At 42.9% G+C, this 21,284-nt stretch overlaps 2 protein-coding genes across 8 annotated transcripts in view; one reads left to right on the forward strand and one right to left on the reverse strand.

Annotated features, from left to right (window-relative positions):
* Positions 1-9,920, forward strand: part of obscn (obscurin, cytoskeletal calmodulin and titin-interacting RhoGEF) — a 435,173-nt gene extending 425,253 nt beyond the window's left edge. For 3 of the 4 annotated variants that reach the window (XM_033043597.1, XM_033043606.1, XM_033043615.1), the window contains 3 exons: positions 3,938-4,013; positions 5,307-5,456; positions 8,880-9,920. In XM_033043597.1, coding sequence (XP_032899488.1) covers positions 3,938-4,013; positions 5,307-5,456; positions 8,880-9,057 — 404 coding nt within the window. In that variant the 3' untranslated portion in view covers positions 9,058-9,920. The remainder of the gene's footprint in view (positions 1-3,937; positions 4,014-5,306; positions 5,457-8,879) is intronic. The other variant, XM_033043588.1, reaches the window with a different exon arrangement.
* Positions 9,921-10,858: 938 nt separating this feature from the next.
* guk1 (guanylate kinase 1) overlaps positions 10,859-21,284 on the reverse strand; it is a 58,477-nt gene continuing 48,051 nt past the window's right edge. Inside the window, exons 6-8 of one of the 4 annotated variants that reach the window (XM_033043673.1) lie at positions 15,983-16,067; positions 14,839-14,924; positions 10,859-11,537 (exon numbers count right to left, since the gene is read on the reverse strand). In XM_033043673.1, coding sequence (XP_032899564.1) covers positions 11,505-11,537; positions 14,839-14,924; positions 15,983-16,067 — 204 coding nt within the window. In that variant the 3' untranslated portion in view covers positions 10,859-11,504. Of the gene's footprint in view, positions 11,538-14,838; positions 14,925-15,978; positions 16,068-21,284 lie in introns of all 4 variants that reach the window. The other 3 variants (XM_033043682.1, XM_033043700.1, XM_033043692.1) reach the window with 3 other exon arrangements.

A 21,284-nucleotide genomic window follows, 5' to 3' on the forward strand; every position in this document is an offset into this window, starting at 1 on the left:
CTCTCTCTTCCCCCTCTCTCCCTCCCACCTCACTCTCCCCCTCTCTCTCCCTCCCCTCTCCCCCTTTCTCCTAATTCTATATTTCTTCTCTCTCCCCCTCTCTCTATACCTCTCCCTCTCTCCCCCCTCTCTATCTCCTCTCTCTCTCCCTACCTTTCTCTCCCTCCCCTCTCTCCTCTCTTCCTCCCTCTCTCTCCCCATTCTCTCCCCCTCTCTCTCCTCTCACCCTCTCTCTCTCTCTCTCCCCCCTGTCTCTGTCCCCTCTCTCTCTCCCCCTACCTTTGAGAGTCTCTGTCCCTTCAGCACAGAGACTCTCACGGCAGCGGCGCAACGCTTCTGGCGCCTCCGACGGCCCGGGACTCTTGCACTGAAGCTGCTCCATGGCCGGAGCTGCAGCAAGTGTCTCGCCAGCCTGGCAAACACTCGCCAGTCCGGCAAACACTCGCAGCCCCGCAAACACTCGCCAGCCCGGCAAACACTCGCCAGCCCGCAAACACTCACCTGCCCTGGCTCCCCACATCTGTCCCCGCCGCTGCTTCCATCGCTCCCTCAGCCCCGGCTCTCCAACACCTGCGGCCCATGCAGTTTATATGAGTTTTGACATTTTCGTTGATCACAGAATTTCTCACGGCAGAGCGTGAGAAATTTGTGATCAGCGTGAGAATTTGTCCAAATGCGTGATTCTCATGCTCAAAGCGTGAGAGTTGGCAGCCCTGGAGGTGGTAGGTGTAAAGGAGATGTGTGGTGAGATATTTTTACAGACAATGCTGCAAGAGGTGGTGGAAGCAGATAGGATGGTGGCATTGGAGTGTTTTAGAATAGATGAATATGGAGGGATCAGTGCAGGCAAAGGGGATTAATTTAATTTGGCATCACTGATATATGGTCCACAGGAACTGTTCCTGTACTGTGCTGTTCTATGTTCAGAATGCTGGAAATACACCATGAGTACTCCAGTGTGTATAGTATTTTATTTGGTGATGGAGGGCTCTAATAAATTGTAGGCAAATATGATTCTGTGTGTAAAATTATAGCATTCTATTGTTTAACTAGTCTGTGAGATAGATCTCCCAATTTAGACAAGAGTGCCCAGATATTTGTATGCCTCATAGGGCTGAATCCATGCTCGGTGCCTGAGTTAATGCTGGATAGTAAAAGGGCTTGTCCCACTTGGGCGTCATTTGCGCAGCACGCAGATGGCGCGCGAAGATTTTGTACATCCCAAAATCCTAGGGGCGCCGTGCGCGACCGTGCGTCCCTGCCTACGTCACCACGCACCATGCGCGCACCACGTGCGTGTCACGACGCATGCATCGTGACGTGTAAATGATGGCGCATAAATGACGCACAAGTGGGACAGGCCCTTTAGGAATACGAATACTTTATTGTCATATGTGACTAGAAACAATGAGATTCTTTGCTTGCATACACAATGTATACAAATAGCAGCCACCTACGGCGCCGACAAAGTTACAAAGCACGCCGGCTCCTCCTTTTGTCCCCCCCCCCCCCACCCAACAGTTCCCCCATGCTGGGTCCCCATTGTACTTTGTTCCCCTCTCCCCCCCCCTCCACACACATTGTTTATTGTTCTCCCTCACGGTGGTCCTCCATGCTCTCGTCGACCACGGGTTAACCCGCGAGGCATCGCCACCACCACGATGCTTCACCATTGCCGAGGCCCCATCGTCGCAAGGCTTCACCGTTGCCACCGCCGAGATCTCATCGCTGTCGACCTCCCACCTCACGCCTCCATGGTGCCGCTCCGTCGGCCGCTTAACTCATAGTTACCCTTTTTTAATTTCAAAGTAGAGGTTGTATTACAACTGAGTGGTTTGCAAAGCCAGTTCAGAGGGTAGTGATGAGTTGACCACACTGCCACATATATAGGCCAGATGGGGTAAGGCTGGCAGATAAATCCAGATGGTGGACTGGAAGAGTCTGGAGAAAGCGTCTTGACCCAAAACATTGGATGTCCATTTTCCTCTACTGACGCTGCTTACGTGAGTTCTTCCAGCACTTAAACTTTTTCCCCATATTCCAACATCTGCAGCCTTTTGTGGTCTGAAGTGCGTCCTGAATGATTTCTGTCCTGAATGTCCATGCTCTAATTTTGTCATTCTTATTTTTCTAATTTTTCCACCCAGGCAATCTGTTCCTCTGCATGCATCTTATTAAATTCCAATTACTTGACCACTTTGAAAACTTCTCAACCATCTAAGCTAAATAAAATACATTTTTGCAATCGCTCATAATTTAATTCTTGAGAAATAATTCAGATACATTGACATATAAATATAAAATCATTTTAATTATTTTTCAATTTATTCATAGAATGCGGATGTCACCAGCCAATGCTAGCATTGAGTTTTTCAAAAATCCCATATTTTTATTGTTGACATTACTGAGACGTTTCTTTTTTAATTCGTTTTAATATTAAATTTATTTAAATTTATTTGTATTATTTCAACGTGTAATGTAACCGAAAAACAGGAAATGCTGGAAATACTCAGCGGTCAAACAGCAACAGTGGAAACTCCCGATAAATTGGCAGAAACTTTACTCTTTCTTTCTATTCTGATACCGTGTGACTTGCTGAATATTTCCAGCATCCAACATATTTGCTTTTATGTGTAAGAAAGAACTGCATATGCTGGTTTAAACCGGAGGTAGACACAAAATGCTGGAGTAACTCAACGGGACAGGCAGCATCTCTGGAGAGAAGGAATGGGCGATGTTTTGTGTCAAGACCCTTCTTCAGGGTTTCAGGGTTTATATATTTGCTTTTATAATATAAGCACTTTGTTTAATCCAATTAATATTAAATAGTCACCATCTGAGTCCAATTGCAGGTTTGTTAATGCTCTGGCATCAAGTTCGAAGCCACCAATGGGATAATTCTGATTAAGTATATAAGACTGTTCACTACCTGCAGTGCACTGTCACACCTTGAAGCAGGATATCCAGTTTTTCATGTTTGTATCTTTAATGTCCACACCCAATCTATTTCTGACTCTAGACTAATGAGGAGGTTCTTCCAGTCTCTGTCAATGACTCATTGCTCTGGAACTATAAACGTGAAGCACCAGCGGGCACTTCCGATCAATGCCATTAGAAGATCAGTTGATTTGAATGTTGTCCAGACATCTCATACCATACACGAGCAGAGTCAAACCATACATGAGTACAACAGGTAGTCCTCCTGTTTTTCAAGCTTCCTCCCCATAACATCCTGATAAATTATTTTATGCACCTTTTCTAGTTTAATTACATCCTTCCTATTAGCAGGGCAACCAGAACTATTGGTAAACATGCCTTACCAACGCCGTACACTACTGTAACAGCTGCACTTAATGCCCTGATTGATGAAGGTAAATGTGCCAAATTTATTTTTTACCACCCTGTCCGCCTATGTCGCCACAATGCAGTTCCTTGTCAAACCCTTGCTAAAGATCATGTAGAGATGGCCTCATCACGCTTCCTAGTCAGCCCTGCAAAAAAAAACAATCATTCAAGAGACATAATATCCCATAAATAAAGTTGTGCTCATTAACCCTACCAAGTTCTTGCCCGTGCAGATCTTCTCTCCAAATTGCCTTCAGTAAGTTAACCACAACAAATGTGGCTCACCGGTCAGTAGTTTGCAGGCTTTTCCTTTCAGCCTTTCTCAAATAGAAGCACATTGGCGTCCTCCAGTCTTTCAGCACCACACCTAAAGCTATCAACAAAACAAGTATCTCAGACAGTGTCCCTGCAATTTCTCCCTCTATGTTCTAGGATAGAATTGATCAGGCCTCGGGAATTTGTCTCTTAATGTGTTTTAAGAAATCCACAACTCATTTGTTGCCAGTGTGAATTAATGATATTGAAAGGTTTATAAATATACTTTTTCATTTTCATCTCTTTAATTTGGAGCTCTTAAAATTTATTTTTGCAGCTCCGGAAATCCTTGAAGGGAAGGCAGTTGTTCCAGAGACAGATATCTGGGCTATTGGTGTGGTGACCTTTACAATGTGAGTTCCAAAAAACACTTATGGAATTAATTTAGCATAGTGGCGCATGTCATATTTGACATGGGTTTAATCCCGATTTGCAATGTTGTCTGTGTTAAGTTTGCACATTCTCCCTGTGATCCTGTGGTTTTCCGCAACATCCTCCGGGTTCGACCCACATCCAAAAGATATTCTGGTTGGTAGGTTAATTGCCTCACATCAAATTTAGCTTTGTGTGTAGGTGAGTGCAGAATCTTGAAGGAGTTGAAGAGAATATAGTGAGAATGGAGTTAATATAGAATTTGTTTGATGGTGTTTTATTGTCAGCATTGACTCAATGGCCAAAGAGGCTGAACGATTCTAAGGCATTAAAAGTCAGATGTCAGACATTTGACCACTTGCACCAACCCAAGTTATTTTAAGCTGAGGGGCCAGATATGCTTAGTATCAGTCTGAAGAAGAGTCTCAACCCGAAACGTCACCCATTCCTTCTCTCCGGAGATGCTGCCTATCCCGCTGAGTTACTCCAGCATTTTGTGTCTATCTTCGATTTAAACCAGCATCCGCAGTTTTTCCCTACACGTGCTTAGCTATCTGGGTCTTCAACTTTATATGGCTGACATATGCAATCATTTCAGTGGGTATGCAGCACACTTCCATTTGTATGAATGCAATTATTCAACTGCATGGAAACATTTTGCAATTTTTTTTCCTAATATTAATGTTTAAATTAATTTATGTGAGAAAAAATATATTCTACATGCATGTTTTAACGTAACATTTTAAAAGGCCTTTATCATTTATGTTTGACTTGTCTCTGGTCAGCAGGAGCAATTAAAACTGTTAAAAAAAAGGCTTAAAGCTGGGGAATAGGTATATGGCTGGGGCCAATTTGACATTTGCTGACTGCTTTGGGAAAATACTGCAACTATGAGACCTCAAGATTGTTTAAATCCCAACTGCCTCAAACGTTAGTATGGGTATGGGAATTGCATGGAAGAGGTATTGAACTTAAGGCACAGGTAATGCATAATTCCAGGCCATTGCATGGTAATTCAGCTAAGATTCAAGATGGTCCCCACCATTTGTGGAATACTTCCAGTGGAGAACGGGTGTAACAATCAGCAAATTCTTTCAGCTCTGAATCATTTCAGTGGCAAAACCCTCTGATGTTGGTGAGATTTTGACCTCAAGACTGCTGAGGTATAAGCAACATTCAACAGCTGTCCACACAGTAGGAACTTGAGAAATAGCAAATACAGATTGAAATACCAAAAGATTCCCAACCAGAGACATTTTTCCATTCTCTTATAGGCTGAGTGGAGATTGTCCTTTTAGGTCTGATAAAGATTGTGACAAGGAAAAGAATATTCGGAAAGGGAAAATCAAGTACGGGAGATGCTATGCTGGTCTTTCTCAAGGGGCAGTTTCATTTCTGAAAAACACGTTATGCCTTAATCCAGGGTATGTATTCTGTTTATCCTAATCTTCATTCCAATCTGATTATGGAGGAAGAACACCTTGTATCTATATAGCACCTTTGAATGAATAAAATGTCCTAACACACAACATACACAATTAATCAACGTTAATACTTGTGTTTTAAAATTTAGAATATATGTATGTTTTATGTATAGTCTGAAGAAGTCACAACCCGAAACATCACCCATTCCTTCTCTCCAGAGATGCTGCCTGTCCCGTTGAGTTACTCCAGCATTTTTTGTCTATCTTCGGTTTAAACTAACATCTGCAGTTCCTTCCTACATACATGAATGTTTTATCGAGCAGCTTAGCAAAGAGGTAATGATGCAGAGAGATTTAAGGATGGAATTACAGAGTTTATTTCCTTAGTAAGGAAGGCATAGTTAGCAATGATGGATCAATTAAAATTGAAATGCTCAACAAAGAACACAAAAATCTTGGAAACTACACAAGATGGAGGCTAGGGCATGGTTAAAAACAACATAAGACTGTTAAAATGTGCAGGAAGGAACTGCAGTTGCTGGTCTATAACCAAATATGAACATAAAATTCTGGTGCAACACAGCAGGTTAGGGAGCATCATTGAAGAAAAAGAACAGGTGACGTTTCGGGTCGTTTCCCTTCGTCAGACTATTAAAATGTTAGAAACCAAATAGACAATAGACAATAGGTGCAGAAGTAGGCCATTTGGCCCTTCGAGCCAGCACCGCCATTCAATGTGATCATCCACAATCAGTATGTTTAAGAAGGAACTGCAGATGCTGGAAAATCGAAGGTAGACAAAAATGCTGGAGAAACTCAGCGGGTGAGGCAGCATCTATGGAGCGAAGGAAATAGGCAACGTTTTGGGTCGAAACCCTTCTTCACATCTGAAGAAGGGTTTTCGACCCGAAACGTTGCCTATTTCCTTCGCTCCATAGATGCTGCCTCACCCGCTGAGTTTCTCCAGCATGTTTGTCTACAATCCACAATCAGTACCCCGTTCCTGTCTTCTCCCCATATCCCCTGACTCCGCTATCTTTAAGAGCCCTATCTAGCTCTCTCTTGAAAGTATCCAGAGAACCGGCCTCCACCACCAGACAATTCCACAGACTTACAACTGTCTGTGTGAAAAAGTGTTTCCTCATCTACGTTCTAAATGGCTTACCCCATCTTCTTAAACTGTGGCCCCTGGTTGTGGAATCCAACATCGGGATGATGTTTCCTGCCTCTAGCGTGTCTAAACCCCTAATAATCGTATATGTTTCAATTGGATCCCCTCTCATCCGTCTAAATTCCAGAGTATACAAGCCCAGCCGCTCCATTCTCTCAGCATATGACAGTCCCGCCATCCCGGAAATTAACCTTGTGAACCTACGCTGCACTCTCAATAACAAGAATGTCCTTCCTCAAATTTGGAGACCAAAACTGCAAATAAAACTCCAAATGCTGTAATCTGAAATAAAATTGGAAATGCTGTAGAAACAGATAGTCAAGCAGGGTCTGTGCAAAGAGAAACCAGCTAGCGTATCAGGTGGAAGACCCTTCATCAAAACGGAGAAAATCCCACAACTAACTCGACTACACTTCTTCCCACCCTGCTTCCTGCAAAGACTCTATCCCCTGCTACCAATTCCTTTGTCTACGCCGCATCTGCGCCCAAGATGAGGTGTTCCATACCAGGACCGAGATGTCCTCAATCTTTAGGGAACAGGGGTTCCCCTCTTCCATAGGTGCATCATAGATGAGGCCTTCACTCGTGTCTGCTCGGTACCCCGCAGCTCCACCCGTGGCCCCCCCGGCCCCGCATCCTTGCCTTTCACCCCATCAGCTGTCGCATACAACACATAATCCTCCTCCAACATTTTTGCCACCTCCAGTCACATCTTCCCATCTCCACCCCTTCCACAGAGACCTTTCCCTCCGCAACTCCCTGGTTAACTCATACTAAACCACCCCCTCCCCAGGTACCTTCCCTGCAACCGCAGGAGATGCAATACCAGTCCCTGTACCTCCTCCTTCGACTCTGTCCACGGACCCCGACAGTCCTTTGAGGTTAGGCAGAGGTTCACTTGCACCTCCTCCAACCTTATCTACCGTATTCGTTGTTCAAGATGTGGACTCTTATAAATCAGCGAGATCAAACGTGGACTGGGTGATCATTTCGCTGAACATCTTCGCTCAGTCCGCCTGGACCGACCTGATCTCCTGATTACTAAACACTTTAATTATCTTTCCCATTCCCACACTGTCCGCTGTCAGACTGAGGCTAAATGCAAATTTTCGAGGAACAGCATCTTATATTTCGCTTGGGCAGCTTACAACCCAGTGGTGTGAATATTGATTTATCTAACTTCAAGTAACCCCTGCTCTCTCCTGCCTTTCCATCCCTCACCCACCAGAGTCGCACCAGCTTCTCGTTCTCACCCAGCAAACAGCTAACAACGGCCTGTTTCCTTTATCATTTTTTGCATATCTTTCATTCATTGTTCTATATCTCTCTACATCATCGTCTATATCTCTCATTTCCCTTTCCCATGAATTTCAGTCTGAAGAAGGTTCTTGACCCAAAACGCCACCCATTCCTTCTTTCCAGAGATGCTGCCTGTCCCGCTGAGTTACTCCAGCTTTTTGTGTCTAACTTCGGTTTAAACCAGAATCTGCAATTCCTTCTTACACAAGAGAAAACAAGTTGGTCTAGGCATTTCTCCCAGCATTTCCATTAAAATATTGGGATTTTTTTTATCATGAGCTGCTGTGGTTCAGATACGGTAAATGAATGGACTGGCTGTGAAATAGAACTGACAGAATTTTGGAGACTTGTTTACATGCTAAGAACAAGGGAGGCCAGTCAGGAGGATGCAGGAATATAAACCTAGAGATAATAGAAGTACGGATAAGGTTTGCAGTAGCCCTATTTTGGGGTGCCACATTGGTAGAGTAGCAGCCTTATACCTGGGTTTGATCCTGACTACGGTGCTGACTTTACGGAGTTTTTATGTTCTCCCCGTGACCACTTAGGTTTTCTCTGGGTGCTCCAGTTTCCTCCCACAGTGCAAAGATAAGATTTGTAGGTTAATTGGTTTTGTCCCTGGTGTATAGGATAATGCTAGTGTACGGGGATTGCTGGTCAGCACAGACTCGGTGGATCAAAGGGTCTGTTTCCAGGCTGTAAATCCAACCTAAACTAAACAAACTGGGGCAGAGACAGAACCAGAATGGAACTCGTCATTGCAATAATTCAGATTTGATTTACAGCACAATTTGTTAAATGTGTATCTATAGTTGTTCATGGACTAATATTTACAAGTGGGGATAAACTGGTTCTTTTAAATAGTAAGCAGTTAACCTGTCTCAAATGCAGAAACTTTAATTAGATGAAAATGCTTGCTAGCAATTTTTATAATTATATGTTGTACATCCTAGTGGAAGGATGTGCGCCTCGGAATGTCAGTCATTTCCATGGTTCCAGGAGGAGACAAAGATGAAGTTAACCAGTTCCACGGTGTCCTTTCAAACAGCAAAGCTCCGGAATTTCCTAAAGCAACGGGAAAAGCAAAGGATGCTGCTGTGTACAAAACACGAAGTGCTAATAGTTCAGTGACAAGAAGAAATGAAGATAAATAAGTACCTATCTAAAAGCCTCTTAAATGTGTTGTAGCTGTTCCAATTTACAAATGGTAAATAAGATGTGTGCCAAGGTTTTTTGATGTTATCTACACAATTGCATGGAAACATGTAACACATTGGTTTGACAAGATATAATTGGTTTATTTCCCCTGTTTCCTCCCCACACACCCTCACTGCCATATTATACTGAACCTTTTGCATAAAGCAAGGGACAAAGGCCAGGGTTGGATTTCAGGAGGGTTAAATTCTGTTGCGGTAATTGTTAGAGATATACTTGCTTCGTGAAATATTTGGATATATAGTCTTGAAAATGCATGGTTGTCCATAAAGCCATCAAGCATTAGAGTGTTACATAGCAACAAGCATTTATGAAGTCAATATTCACTGCAAATATCCATACCATTCCTGCTGCAATCACAGTTGACGATTCACTTGTTTAAAGTTACTCTTGAATCCATCTTTTCAACATACCCTGGCAATTACAATCTTAGATGTACTATAAGTGATTCATTATATCACATTGGCATTTCTGAATACCATAAGGCTTCATAGAAGTCTACATAACTATTAGAATGTCATGATTTTTGCAGTCATGGGCAGAGTGATTTATTTTGTATTTAACTTATTTGTGCTTTTGTTTGTTTTACAAAGGTCAGCTTTTTCAAGGAAGGCCTAATATTTGAAAATAAAATTTCCTAAGCAGAGATGCTACAGGGATCAATTACTCCTACATCCGTTAATCTGCATGCATCTGCGAATATTGTGAGTGTGAGTGTTTTTATTCTTTTAATAAAGTTTTGCAGTCCAGAAGGCATCCCAAAACTGCAGCACATTCAATAAAATCATCAATCTTATCCTGGCTTTAACATCACTTTTCTGTTTGTTCCACATAACCCATAATTTCGCTATACAGCACGGACCCATCGTCTGTGCTACAGCTGTTAGGGGTTATGGGGAGAAGGCAGGAGAATATGGTTAGGAGGGAGATAGATCAGCCATGATTGAATGACTGAGTATGCTTGATGGGCCGAATGCTGCTCCAATCACTTATGACCTAGATGCCCCATGTAAATAGTCCAATTTGCCCATGTTTGACCCATATCACTAAGCCTTTCCTATCCATGCACCTGTTCAAATTTAGTTACTGTACTCTCAACTACTTAATGCAGTTGCGCATTCCAAGCACCCACCACCCTCCATGTGGAAAAACAACTTCCCTCTTCAACCTGAACATATTCAATGAATCAACTATGTCTAATCCTCTCCACTTAAAAGGGCGTACCATTATTCTATCACTCTGTTTTCTAGTTTATTCTGTTATGAGTATATCAATAAGATAGCTTATTCTTCTTCCAAATGTCCAACCTTTCCTTGGGAGACAATATTTTTCATCCCAGAAATCAACCTGCTGAACCATTGCTTACCTTCCTGTAATAAAAGTATAAATGTTTCTCTTTTCCCAAAGTACTTGCCAGCATTTTGATTTCCTCATTTGTCATCTTAGTTACATGCTCTACCTGATTGTAACTCACTGTCTTTCACACATGAGCAGTCACAGATCCCTCTTTACTGCAGTCTCTTCCTGTTCACCTTATCTAGGTATTTCATAATTTTAATCTCAATTAACTCTCCCTTCTGGACCACAAAAACAACCTAGACAGTTTCTTCTCATAACAACATTCAGTTCTGGGGTAGTGATGGTTGGAGCTTGAATGGTCTAGTCAGCATAAATACTGTCCCACAACAGCCGAGACTTGTCATTCTCACACAATGAATAAAAAAAACACATTGCAGTTTTTATTTCCCAGTGAATTTCTTTATACCCCCAAAAGGCCATTTAACCAGATACCATCACAGTGAATTTCATCTCACAAACAATATATAAAATTCAGACAAACCCATGATGAAATAATTCTTCTACTTCAATACTTTATATTCACAAGCAAAGAATAATATTTATGGGAAATCTGCTAATTTAGAAATTATGCTGGTACAAAAGGTGCCAAGCTCAGTCTGATGCCTACTGTTGTTGGTCCAATCATGATCACTTTTCTGTTTTAATAATGTTGAAGATGCAAGAGTTTATTTGGAGTGTTTCATAAAGTATCCGACAACAACTTGAACAGTTAATTAAAATCTATTTAAAAAAAAAGAAAATACTTTCTGTAATACTGAGCTAAATATTTTACTGAGTAGTAAGCCAGGTTCTCTTTTCTAACAAGAAACATTCTCTAATACAAATGCCTTAAGAGGCAATCCATTATTTTAGCTCAAAAAAATACACCAACACAAAAATAAAATTACCAGTACTTTAGAAAAGCATGTCAGAATACAGATAAATAATTGTTTTCATTCTTCCTACTTCATTTAATTCTCTGGAATACAAGGTTCGAAATAAATGGAATGGTGTTTGAAATCAGTTCATTTCTGTAAGCTTTTTGCCATTTCGATTTCCTGCAATAACAAAAAAAAGAATCTGTTTTTCTTCCAAAACCAGTCAACAATTTCTGAAATATTCAGATATGCTGTCTCTGTTCATTTTATCTAAACCTTTGTGACCCTTGAGTTGAATTCCATTTGATACAATTAAACTTTTTCTCTTATTCTTTTTTTACTGGTTTGGCACAACTCTACTGCCTTCTGCACTGGTTTTGAATTCTCCGTTATCTTCCTTCCACTTGATAAGTTTGAAGTTTAGATTTTGTCAAAACCACAAACAGCGACTCTTCATTTCCTCTAATCACACAGGTGCACAATTACCCCAATGTTTGACACATTAACTTCCATGATGTTTGGGACAAAGAACCATCATTTATTTATTTGCCTCGGTACTTCACAATTTGAGATTTGTAATAGAAATAAAATCACATGTGGTTAAAGTGCACATTGTCAGATTTTAATATAGGCCATTTTTACACATTTTGGTTTCACCATGTAGAAATTACAGCTGTGTTTATACATAGTCCCCCCCCCCCCCCCATTTCAAGGCACCATAATGTTTGTGACACAGCAATGTCATGTAAATGAAAGTAGTCATGTTTAGTATTTTGTTGCATATCCGTTGCATGCAATGACTGCTTGAAGTCTGCGATTCATGGACATCACCAGTTGCTGGGTGTCTTCTCTGGTGATGCTCTGCCAGGCCTGTATTGCAGCCCTCTTTAGCTTATGCTTTTTTGGGGGGCTAGCCCCCTTCAGCATATAAAAGGCATGCTCAATTGGATTCAGATTAAGTGATTGACTTGGCCACTCAAGAATTGACCATGTTTTAACTTTGGAAAACTTTGTTGCTTTAGCAATATGTTTGGGATCATTGTCTTGCTGAAGAATGAACTGCGGGCCAATGAGATTTGAGGCATTTGTTTGAACTTGAGCAGATAGGATGTGTCTATACACTTCAGAATTCATTATGCTATCACCATCAGCGGTTGTATGATCAATGAAGATAAGTGAGCCAGTACCTTCAGCAGCCATACATGCCCAGGCCATAATATCCCCACCACCGTGTTTCACAGGTGAGATGGTATGCTTTGGATTTTGGGCAGTTCCTTCTCTCCTTCATACTTTGCTCTTGCCATCACTTTGATATAAGTTAATCTTCATCTCATCTGTTCACAAGACCTTTTTCCAGAATTGTGGTTGCTCTTTTAAGTACTTCTTGGCAAACTGTAACCTGGCCATCCTATTTTTGTGACTAACCAGTGGTTTGCATCTTGTAGTGCAGCCTCTGTATTTCTGTTCATGAAGTCTTCTGTGGACAGTGGTCATTGACAAATCCACACGTCTCCTGAAGAGTGTTTCTGATCTGTTGGGCAGGTGTTTGGGGATTTTTCTTTATTATAGAGAGTATTCTTCTATTATTACCTGTGGAGGTCTTCCTTGGCCTGCCAGTCCCTTCGCGATTAGTAAGCTCACCAGTGCTCTCTTTCTTCATAATGATGTTCCAAACAGTTCATTTTGGTAAGCCTAAGGTTTGGCTGATGTCTCTAACAGTTTTATTCTTGTTTCTCACTCATAATGGCTTATTTGACTTTCATTGGCACAACTTTGGTCCTCACGTTGATAAACCAATAAAAGATGGAAAGACTAGGTGCTGAGAGCTCTCTTATACCTGCATTAAGGAGGCAATTAAACACACCTGAGCTATTACAAACGCCTGTGAAGTCATGTGTGCCAAACATTATGGTGCCCTGAAATGGGGAGACTATGTATAAACACAGCTGTAATTTCTACATGGTGAAACAAAAATGTACAAAAATGGCCTTTAATTAAATCTGACAATGTGCACTTTAATTACATGTGATTTATGTGATTCTATTACAGATCTCAAATTGTGGAGTACAGAGGCAAATAAATAAATGACGGGTCTTTATCCCAAACATTATGGAGAGCACTCATTTTATCATTAAATTTATCATTTTATCATTAAATAAAAAGAGACGATCAATAACCAAAGCCTGCTGGATCTCCCAGTTGCTAACCTTTTTAATTCCCCTTCCCATTTCTGTAGTGACCTTTCTGTCCTGGGCCTCATCTATTGCCAGAATAAAGCCACAGGCAAACTGGAGGAACAGCATGTCATATTTTGCTTAGGTAACTTACATACTAACAGTATGAACATTTCAATGTTCTTAATTTTAGGTAACTAACCTACAAATATCCCACCCCCACCCCTCTTTCCCCTCTCTCTTCCCTGTGCCCCACCTGGATTCACACCCATTTCTCCTTCCTCATCATCCTTTGGCTTCACAATTCTCACCTCTTCCATACTTAACTCACATGGTCTTTTAACCCAGTGTTTCCATTTTGAAGGACATTACCCGAAATTCGGGAACTTCTGGTTGTCTTTGGGTAATTTTAGGGAAATTTAATAATTTCGGGAATTTAAACAAAGCTGTCAGCTGCAGCGCTATGGGTTCTAAATATAGAGCTACCGGCTGCCGCGCTATGGGCTTTAAACATAGTGCTATGGCCACAGAGCTCTGGGTCACAGACTGTTCGGGAAAATTCTCGTATTACAGTGAGTCTTTGGAATTCTCTTTCTCAGTGGAAGTTGAGCCTTTGATTATTTTTCAGGCAGTGGTAGAATTCTGGATAAGCCTTGTGGTGAAAAGTTACCAGTGGACGATGGGATTGCAGTTACATTGGGATTGGCCTTGATTTTACAGAATGGTGGGTGGGCTCAAGGGGCCGAGAGGGAAGGAGAGAGAGCAGATTGAAAAAACAAAGACAACGAAAGCTGCCTTGCATAACACTGTACAAGTGAGTAACAGAAGCAGGCAGATATGGTGTAGTTACATAGATCTATTTTGCCTTGTTCTTTGTGTTGTTAACATGTGCCCGCGAAAAAAACAACAAATAGTACGCAGGAAGCATTTTTGAAAATTTCAGGAAATACCATCAAATTCCAGGAAATTTGGGATTCTATTTAAGGACTTTATTTTTGAGGTGTGATAGCACTGTTTTCACCTCCGGTCTTTGTCCAAACATCTGTCAATCAACTCCCCCACCTCTCTCCACCATTTTGCCAAGCTTTGTCAGCTACCCCTCTAGCACCACATTCAAATCTGAAGAAGGGTCCTGCGCTGAATCATGTCTCATTCATGTTGTGCACTATCCCCAGATGTTTCACTTATTTCAGGCTGTGATTTTCAAATTTGTTTTCCCAATTTGCTGGAAAACCACTAGTTCCCACTAGTGTTAACAGCTTAGTCAGTATCCTCAACAAAGTTTAGTGGATTTATAATTAACTCACCTTAAGAAGAATCGATTTCAACTGAGAATAGGCATCCTCTAATTTATCATTAACTATTACCAGATTAAAAATACCAGGCTGTCTACCTGCAAGACAAAGACACGCACAATGTATTTATGAATCTGGTCTATCTAATTTCAGACTTTCTCCCCCTCCAAACAAAAGTTCAAGTTCATACAAATGGCACACACATTCTGTACTTGGCCAGTTTTCAATTCCAGTCAGACACAGGTGCATGGAAATTTACATCCATCAACATTAAAAACATAAGAATACTTTCCAAATGACAGCGCTCTTTCATTTTGAGCATTATTTCTCCAGTCTGCACTTTGGCTTTAATGAATGCTCGGGGCTCAATAGGTGGCACAGAAGTGCTTTTGAAAGTGCAGCTGTGGCGGCAGAGGTGGAATTGCCAGTCGGAGCCGTTGTGTCGGGTGAGTTTACGGGGTGTTTAAGGGGATGCAGTGGCTGCGCCTGTTGGGTTGTGGGCTCCTTCTACCAGGTGAGTATAGGTGCATTTTCCCCTGCCACTGGGAGACCGGAAGAATGCAAGGGGTTGGATTTGCTTGATTCTGCAGGTCTGGAGGGTCCTTCTTACCTGGTGAGTAAGGATGATTTTCCCGAGTGTTTGGGACACAGGGAGGTGCAAGCGGCAGGATTTGCCAGTTCCTACGGGACTCCAGATGCCATTTGCCGGATACGAGCGGCTCATTTACCCACTAAGATTCAGGTAGATCCCGGTTCGTGCTTCACTGGGATAATGTTTTGCCATTCTCCCCAGTTAGATTTATGGCTGGACGCAGGCAGGTTATAGTTCAACGTTCCCTCGGAAACAAAAGAACCCGATAGAATCTTGCATAGAATACAAAGTGTTGGGTTAACTCAGTAGGTAAGGCAGCATCTGTAGAGGGGCTTGTTGGAATTGCAGGGGGGAAATCAAAGCTCCTCCTTTGAATACCTGTGGGAATCTGCTCGTATCTCTGCTCCTTGTATACCGGAGCCACGAATGAGATAAGTGAGTTAAAAATAACTGTTACGGATTTGATTCTCCATTAATGCTATATTATAAATACCCCTGTATAGTGCTGTTCCATTTAATCTTGAAAAATATCTTGATTGCTAATTGAGGTATTAATGTACTTACTGAATTCCATGTCCAATTTTGCTGCTAATAATCTCCTACGTAAACCTTCTTCAGTTTCAGTTTCCCTTTCTTTCAGCCGTGCTTCCTAGAAATGTTAGAAGATTTTCAACAGTTGTCTGTAGCATTTATTTTGCATTGATTTGCTTGGAATAGGAATCTCAAGTGTACTGAAAATTTACGCTGTAAATTCATTTTAGTCAAATTGTATGACAATCTTATTTGAAATATTCTGTACAGTTAACCAATATGGTATTGATGTTTGTGGAGAACTATCAGCATCTCTGCTGAATACAAAATTAATTTTCTATTAACAATGTAGATTTCAGCAAAACCAACAGAATCCACCATTTTCAGTTGGAGTTTTCAAAAGGTAGCCATTGGATTGGTTGTGATCAAAATTGGCTAATTGAGCAACCAATAAAAAGAAGGCAAGGTGTAGCAGAGCAGCATATTGGGGAGGCCGTGTGGAGGGGAAGTGTGAGGCTTTGGGTCAAGGCTTCAGTGAGAAGGCTGAGCAGAGGGGGACAGGAGATAAAGGTTTCATCTGCTGTTTCTTATCTGTGATTGTTGTGCTTCCCCCCCCCCCCCCCCCTTTGGTTTTAGTGCAGAGTGATGGCTGGTAGAATGGTGCAATGTTCCTCTTACAAGAAACTGCTGGTATCCCTGATAACTACAGATGTGAGAATTGTGTCCAGGTGCAGCTCCTTACAGACTACATTATGGAACTTGAGCTGCAGCTGGACATCCACAGGACCTTCCAGGAGTATGAGAACTTCATGAGTAGATAGGAATTATAGCAAGGTGGTCAGGCTGATGGTCCAGGAGGCGAGTAGATGGGTGACCAAAAGGGAAAGACAGAGAGAGCAGAAGACCACTGGTCATTCTCCTTCAAAATAGGTACACCCTTATGGGAATTGTTGAGGGGAATTGATCCAATAGGGGTGAGTAGCAACATTAGCAGTCAGGTCTGTAGCATTAAGTCTGGCTCTGAGGTGCAGCGGAGAAGGGTAATATCAGGCAGAGCCATAGTGGCAGGAGACTTGTTGGTCAGGGGGCCAGACAGGAGATTCTGTGGCAGCAATAGAGACTCCAGGATGGAGTGCTGCCTTGCCAGGCCCCAGGATGTCTCAGAGCAGCTACATGACATTCTCAAGGTGGGAGGGTGAGCAGCTAAAGTCGTTGTACATGTTGGTACAAATGTCATGGGTAGGAAAATGGATGAGTTCCTGCAAAATTAATATAGGGAGTTAGGCAAAAGGTCAAAAAGGAGGACCTCCTGGGTAGTGATCTCCGGATTACTCCACGTGCTAGTGAGGGAAGCAACAGGAAGATTGGACAGATGAATGTGTAGCTGCGGATTGGTGCAGGGGGCAGGGTTTCAGATGTTTGAACCATCAGGGATCCCTTCTGAGGCAGGGGTGACCCATACAAGAGGGATGGGTTGTACCTGAACTGGAGGAGAACCACAGGTTTGCTGGTGTTACACGAGTGGGTTTACACTAGATTGGCAGAGGAGTGGAATTCAATGCAGGACTGAAGAAGGTGAGAGTTTGGAAGGTGATAAAAGAAAGTTCAGTAGACCGACCAGGCAAAGGGCATGACACGATAAGGTGGATGAACTCGGCATGTGCGACTGTGACGTTGTAGCCATTACGGAAATATGACAGGATTGGTAGCTTAATGTTGCAGAGTACAGGTGCTTCAAAAGAGATAAAAGGTGGGTGTAAGAGAGGATGTGGTGATTAAGGAGAATATACCATTTCGGCACTAGTCCTGTTTTTTTGGTTTGTCCAGTGAGGCTGTATGAGTGGCGCTGAGAAATATAATGGGGATGATGATCGGGACGACAGATGGCACAATGGGCTAAGTGTTCGGCTGGCAACCGGAAGGTAGCTGGTTCGAATCCCGCTTGGAGTGCATACTGTCGTTGTGTCCTTGGGCAAGACACTTCACCCACCTTTGCCTGTGTGTGAATGTGTGTGAGTGATTGGTGGTGGTCGGAGGGGCCGTAGGCGCAGATTGGCAGCCACGCTTCCGTCAGTCTGCCCCAGGGCAGCTGTGGCTACAGAAGTAGCTTACCACCACCGAGTGTGACTGAGGAGTGAATTAATAATGCGATGTAAAGCGCCTTGAGTATTAGAAAGGCGCTATATAAATCCCATCCATTATTATCATTGTTATTATACCTTGTTGGAAGAAGATAGATTCCAAATAGTCAACAGGGATTATAAGAACAAGTATTCCAGAAGATTGCAAGCAGTTGCAAGAGTAATAAGGTTGCCATAGTAGGGGGTTTTAATGTTCCCAATATAGAATGGGACTGTCATAGTGCCAAGGGTTTAGATGGGGTGAAATTTGTCAAATGTGTTCAGGAAAGTTTCCTCAGAAAATATGTAGAGGGCTACAATGGAGAGGGCAAAACTCGATCGACTCTTCGGGTGGCACAGTGGTAGAGTTACTGCCTTACAGCGCTTGCAGCGCCGGTGACCAGGGCTCGACCTCGAATACGGGTGCCGTCTGAACGGAGTTTGTACATTATCCCCGTGACCTATGTGGGATTTCTCCGAGATCTTCAGTTTCCTTCCACACTCCAAAGAGTCGTACAGGTAAGTAGGTAATTTGGCTTGGTTAGTGCGGACCCAGCGGGACTGTTTCCACACTGTATCTCTAAACTAAACTCAACTAAATGGGGACAGGCAAGCCTTTTGGGACCAGTGACATTTGTTCTATTCGCTTTAAAATAGTTATGGATAAAGGCAGGGCAGGCCCACAAGTTTAAATTCTTGAATAAATTCTTAAATAAATGAATTGAGCCAAGGCCAGCTTTGATGGTATTGGACTTGCTAAAGTTGATTGGAGTAAGTTGTTTGCAGGTAAAGGAACCTCATGAAAGTGAGATGCTTGTAAAAGTGCAATGACGAGTTCAATGAATGTATGTTTCTGTCAGAGTGAAGGGCAAGGGAGTTTGGATGACAAGAGAAATTGAGGCTCTGGTCAGGAAAAAGGAGGCATGGGACAGGTGTAGGCAGTTGAGATCAATTATATCACTGGAGGAGTTTTGGAAACAGCATACTTAAGGAGGACAAAAATGGGGCAGGAGATGGATATTAAGGAAAATTCAAAGAGATTTTATAAATACATTAAAGGAAAGGGGGTAAACTAGATGGAGAGAATAGGAACTTATAGAAACCAAAGTGGTCTGGAGCCACATGGGATGGGTCCCCCATAAGCATACCACCTCTGTTTTTACCATGGAGAAAAACATGAAGACTGGGGATCTTGGGACAGTTAATGGAAACTAGACCAGGTGCGGACCCGTTGGGCCTGTCTCCCAAGGCAATATTCCACCACTGACCTATAGCCCCCAACTGCACAGGCGCGGCTGACGGGTTCCTGTTGTGACGCTACAACGGCCGGCAAGTGGTAGCACGACTGCGCCATTTTTAAAGTTCAAAATGGCAATATCTTGTAAAATATAAGATCAATGTGAACGCATCTCACTCTCCCTCTTCAATCCTCCATTATCCTTCTTTACCCTCCCCCCTCCTCCAGAACTCCCTCTCCTTTCCCCTACCCTCAGTCACTCCCCCCACAATGAAAAGTGCAATGTTTTTTTTTAATGAAATTTGTGTTTTTTCTTTAAAATAACCTAAACACGTTAGCTGTTAATGAAAACGGAAGAACTTGATTAAAACTGAGATTTTTTTAGATTAAAATCAATGTCAATGAAAATAGCGATTTTAAAAAAAATGCAAATTAATTTTGGGATCCCACTGTGGCGGCTGACGGGCAGGGCAAGTGTTTTTTGTAAAGTTTAAAATGTGGGAGGAGAGAAGTGAGTCAGTGCTGGGAAAACAGTTGAAAACTGAGGAATTTGGTTTGTGAATCTGTAAATCAGGCAATTTATCAGTCAATTTAAGCAAGACTGCTCTTAGCGAGCGGCAGTGAATGAGCGAAGTGCCCTGTGAGAAAAGTGTGAGTCTTTGGCTCGAGAGTCTTCGGAGAGGAGACGAAAGAAGGAGATGTCAGGCAAGCTGATTCAGTGCGATGCTTGCAGTATGTGGGAGGTCAAGGACACCGCTGGTGCCTCTGGCTGCTACAAATGCGAGAAGTGCATCCAGGTAGAGCTCCTGAAGGGCCGTGTTGAGGAACTGGAGAAGCAAGTGGATGACCTCCGGTTCGTCCGAGAAACGGAGTCGTTCCTCGACAAGTCCTACAGTACGATTGTTACACCAAAGGTACTGGAAGAGAGAAGGTGGGAGACAGTGAGAACGGGAGGGAAGCATGGAATGCCAACGTCCCCGGGTGTTGTACCGCTTGTGAACAGGTTCACCCACTTAGAAGCTGTCAGGACAGAAGAGGTGTTTACACTGGGCGGCGGACTGGCTTGCGATGCGAATAGGGCTGTTGAGCCAAAACCAAAAAGGCCTAAGGCAGGCAACGCCATTGTAGTGGGAGACTCCATTGTGAGAGGTACGGACAGGGGTTTCTGCGGCAACAGACGGGATGCGAGGATGGTGTGCTGCCTTCCTGGTGCCAGGATCCAGGATGTCACGGACAGAGTGCAGAAAATCCTCAAGGGCGAAGGTGAACATCCGGAAGTGGTAGTGCATGTCGGCACCAACGATGTCGGAAAGAAGGGGATGAATATTCTGCAGCGTGACTTTAGAGAGCTCGGAAAAATGCTGAAAAGCAGGACCTCCAGGGTTGTTATCTCCGGTTTGCTTCCAGTTCCTCGTGCTGGCGAGAGCAGGAACAGGGAGATACGGGACCTGAACGTGTGGCTGAGGAACTGGTGCACGGGGCAGGGATTTAGATTCTTAGATCACTGGGATCTGTTTTGGGGTAAGGGGGAACTGTACAAAAGGGACGGATTGCATCTTAACAGCTGTGGGACCAGCATTCTGGCAGGTAGTTTTGCCACTGCTACACGGGTGGTTTTAAACTGAATAAGGGGGGTGGGGTGTCGAATGGGATAGTGGAGGATGGAGTTAAAGGGAAAGGCTTTCTTAAATGTGTGAGCGTAGAGACAGAGGGGTGTAAAATGAGGGTAGAAGCAATAGGTAGCAAGGTGAAAAGTAAAAGTGGCAGGCCGGAAAATCCAGGGCAAAAATCAAAAAGGGCCACTTTTCAACATAATTGTATAAGGGGTAAGAGTGTTGTAAAAACAAGCCTGAAGGCTTTGTGTCTCAATGCAAGGAGCATTCGTAATAAGGTGGATGAGTTGAATGTGCAGATAGCTATTAATGACTATGATATAGTTGGTATCACGGAGACATGGCTCCAGGGTGACCAAGGCTGG

This window comes from Amblyraja radiata, chromosome 2 (genome assembly GCF_010909765.2).
Source record: "Amblyraja radiata isolate CabotCenter1 chromosome 2, sAmbRad1.1.pri, whole genome shotgun sequence".
Taxonomy (NCBI): domain Eukaryota; kingdom Metazoa; phylum Chordata; class Chondrichthyes; order Rajiformes; family Rajidae; genus Amblyraja; species Amblyraja radiata.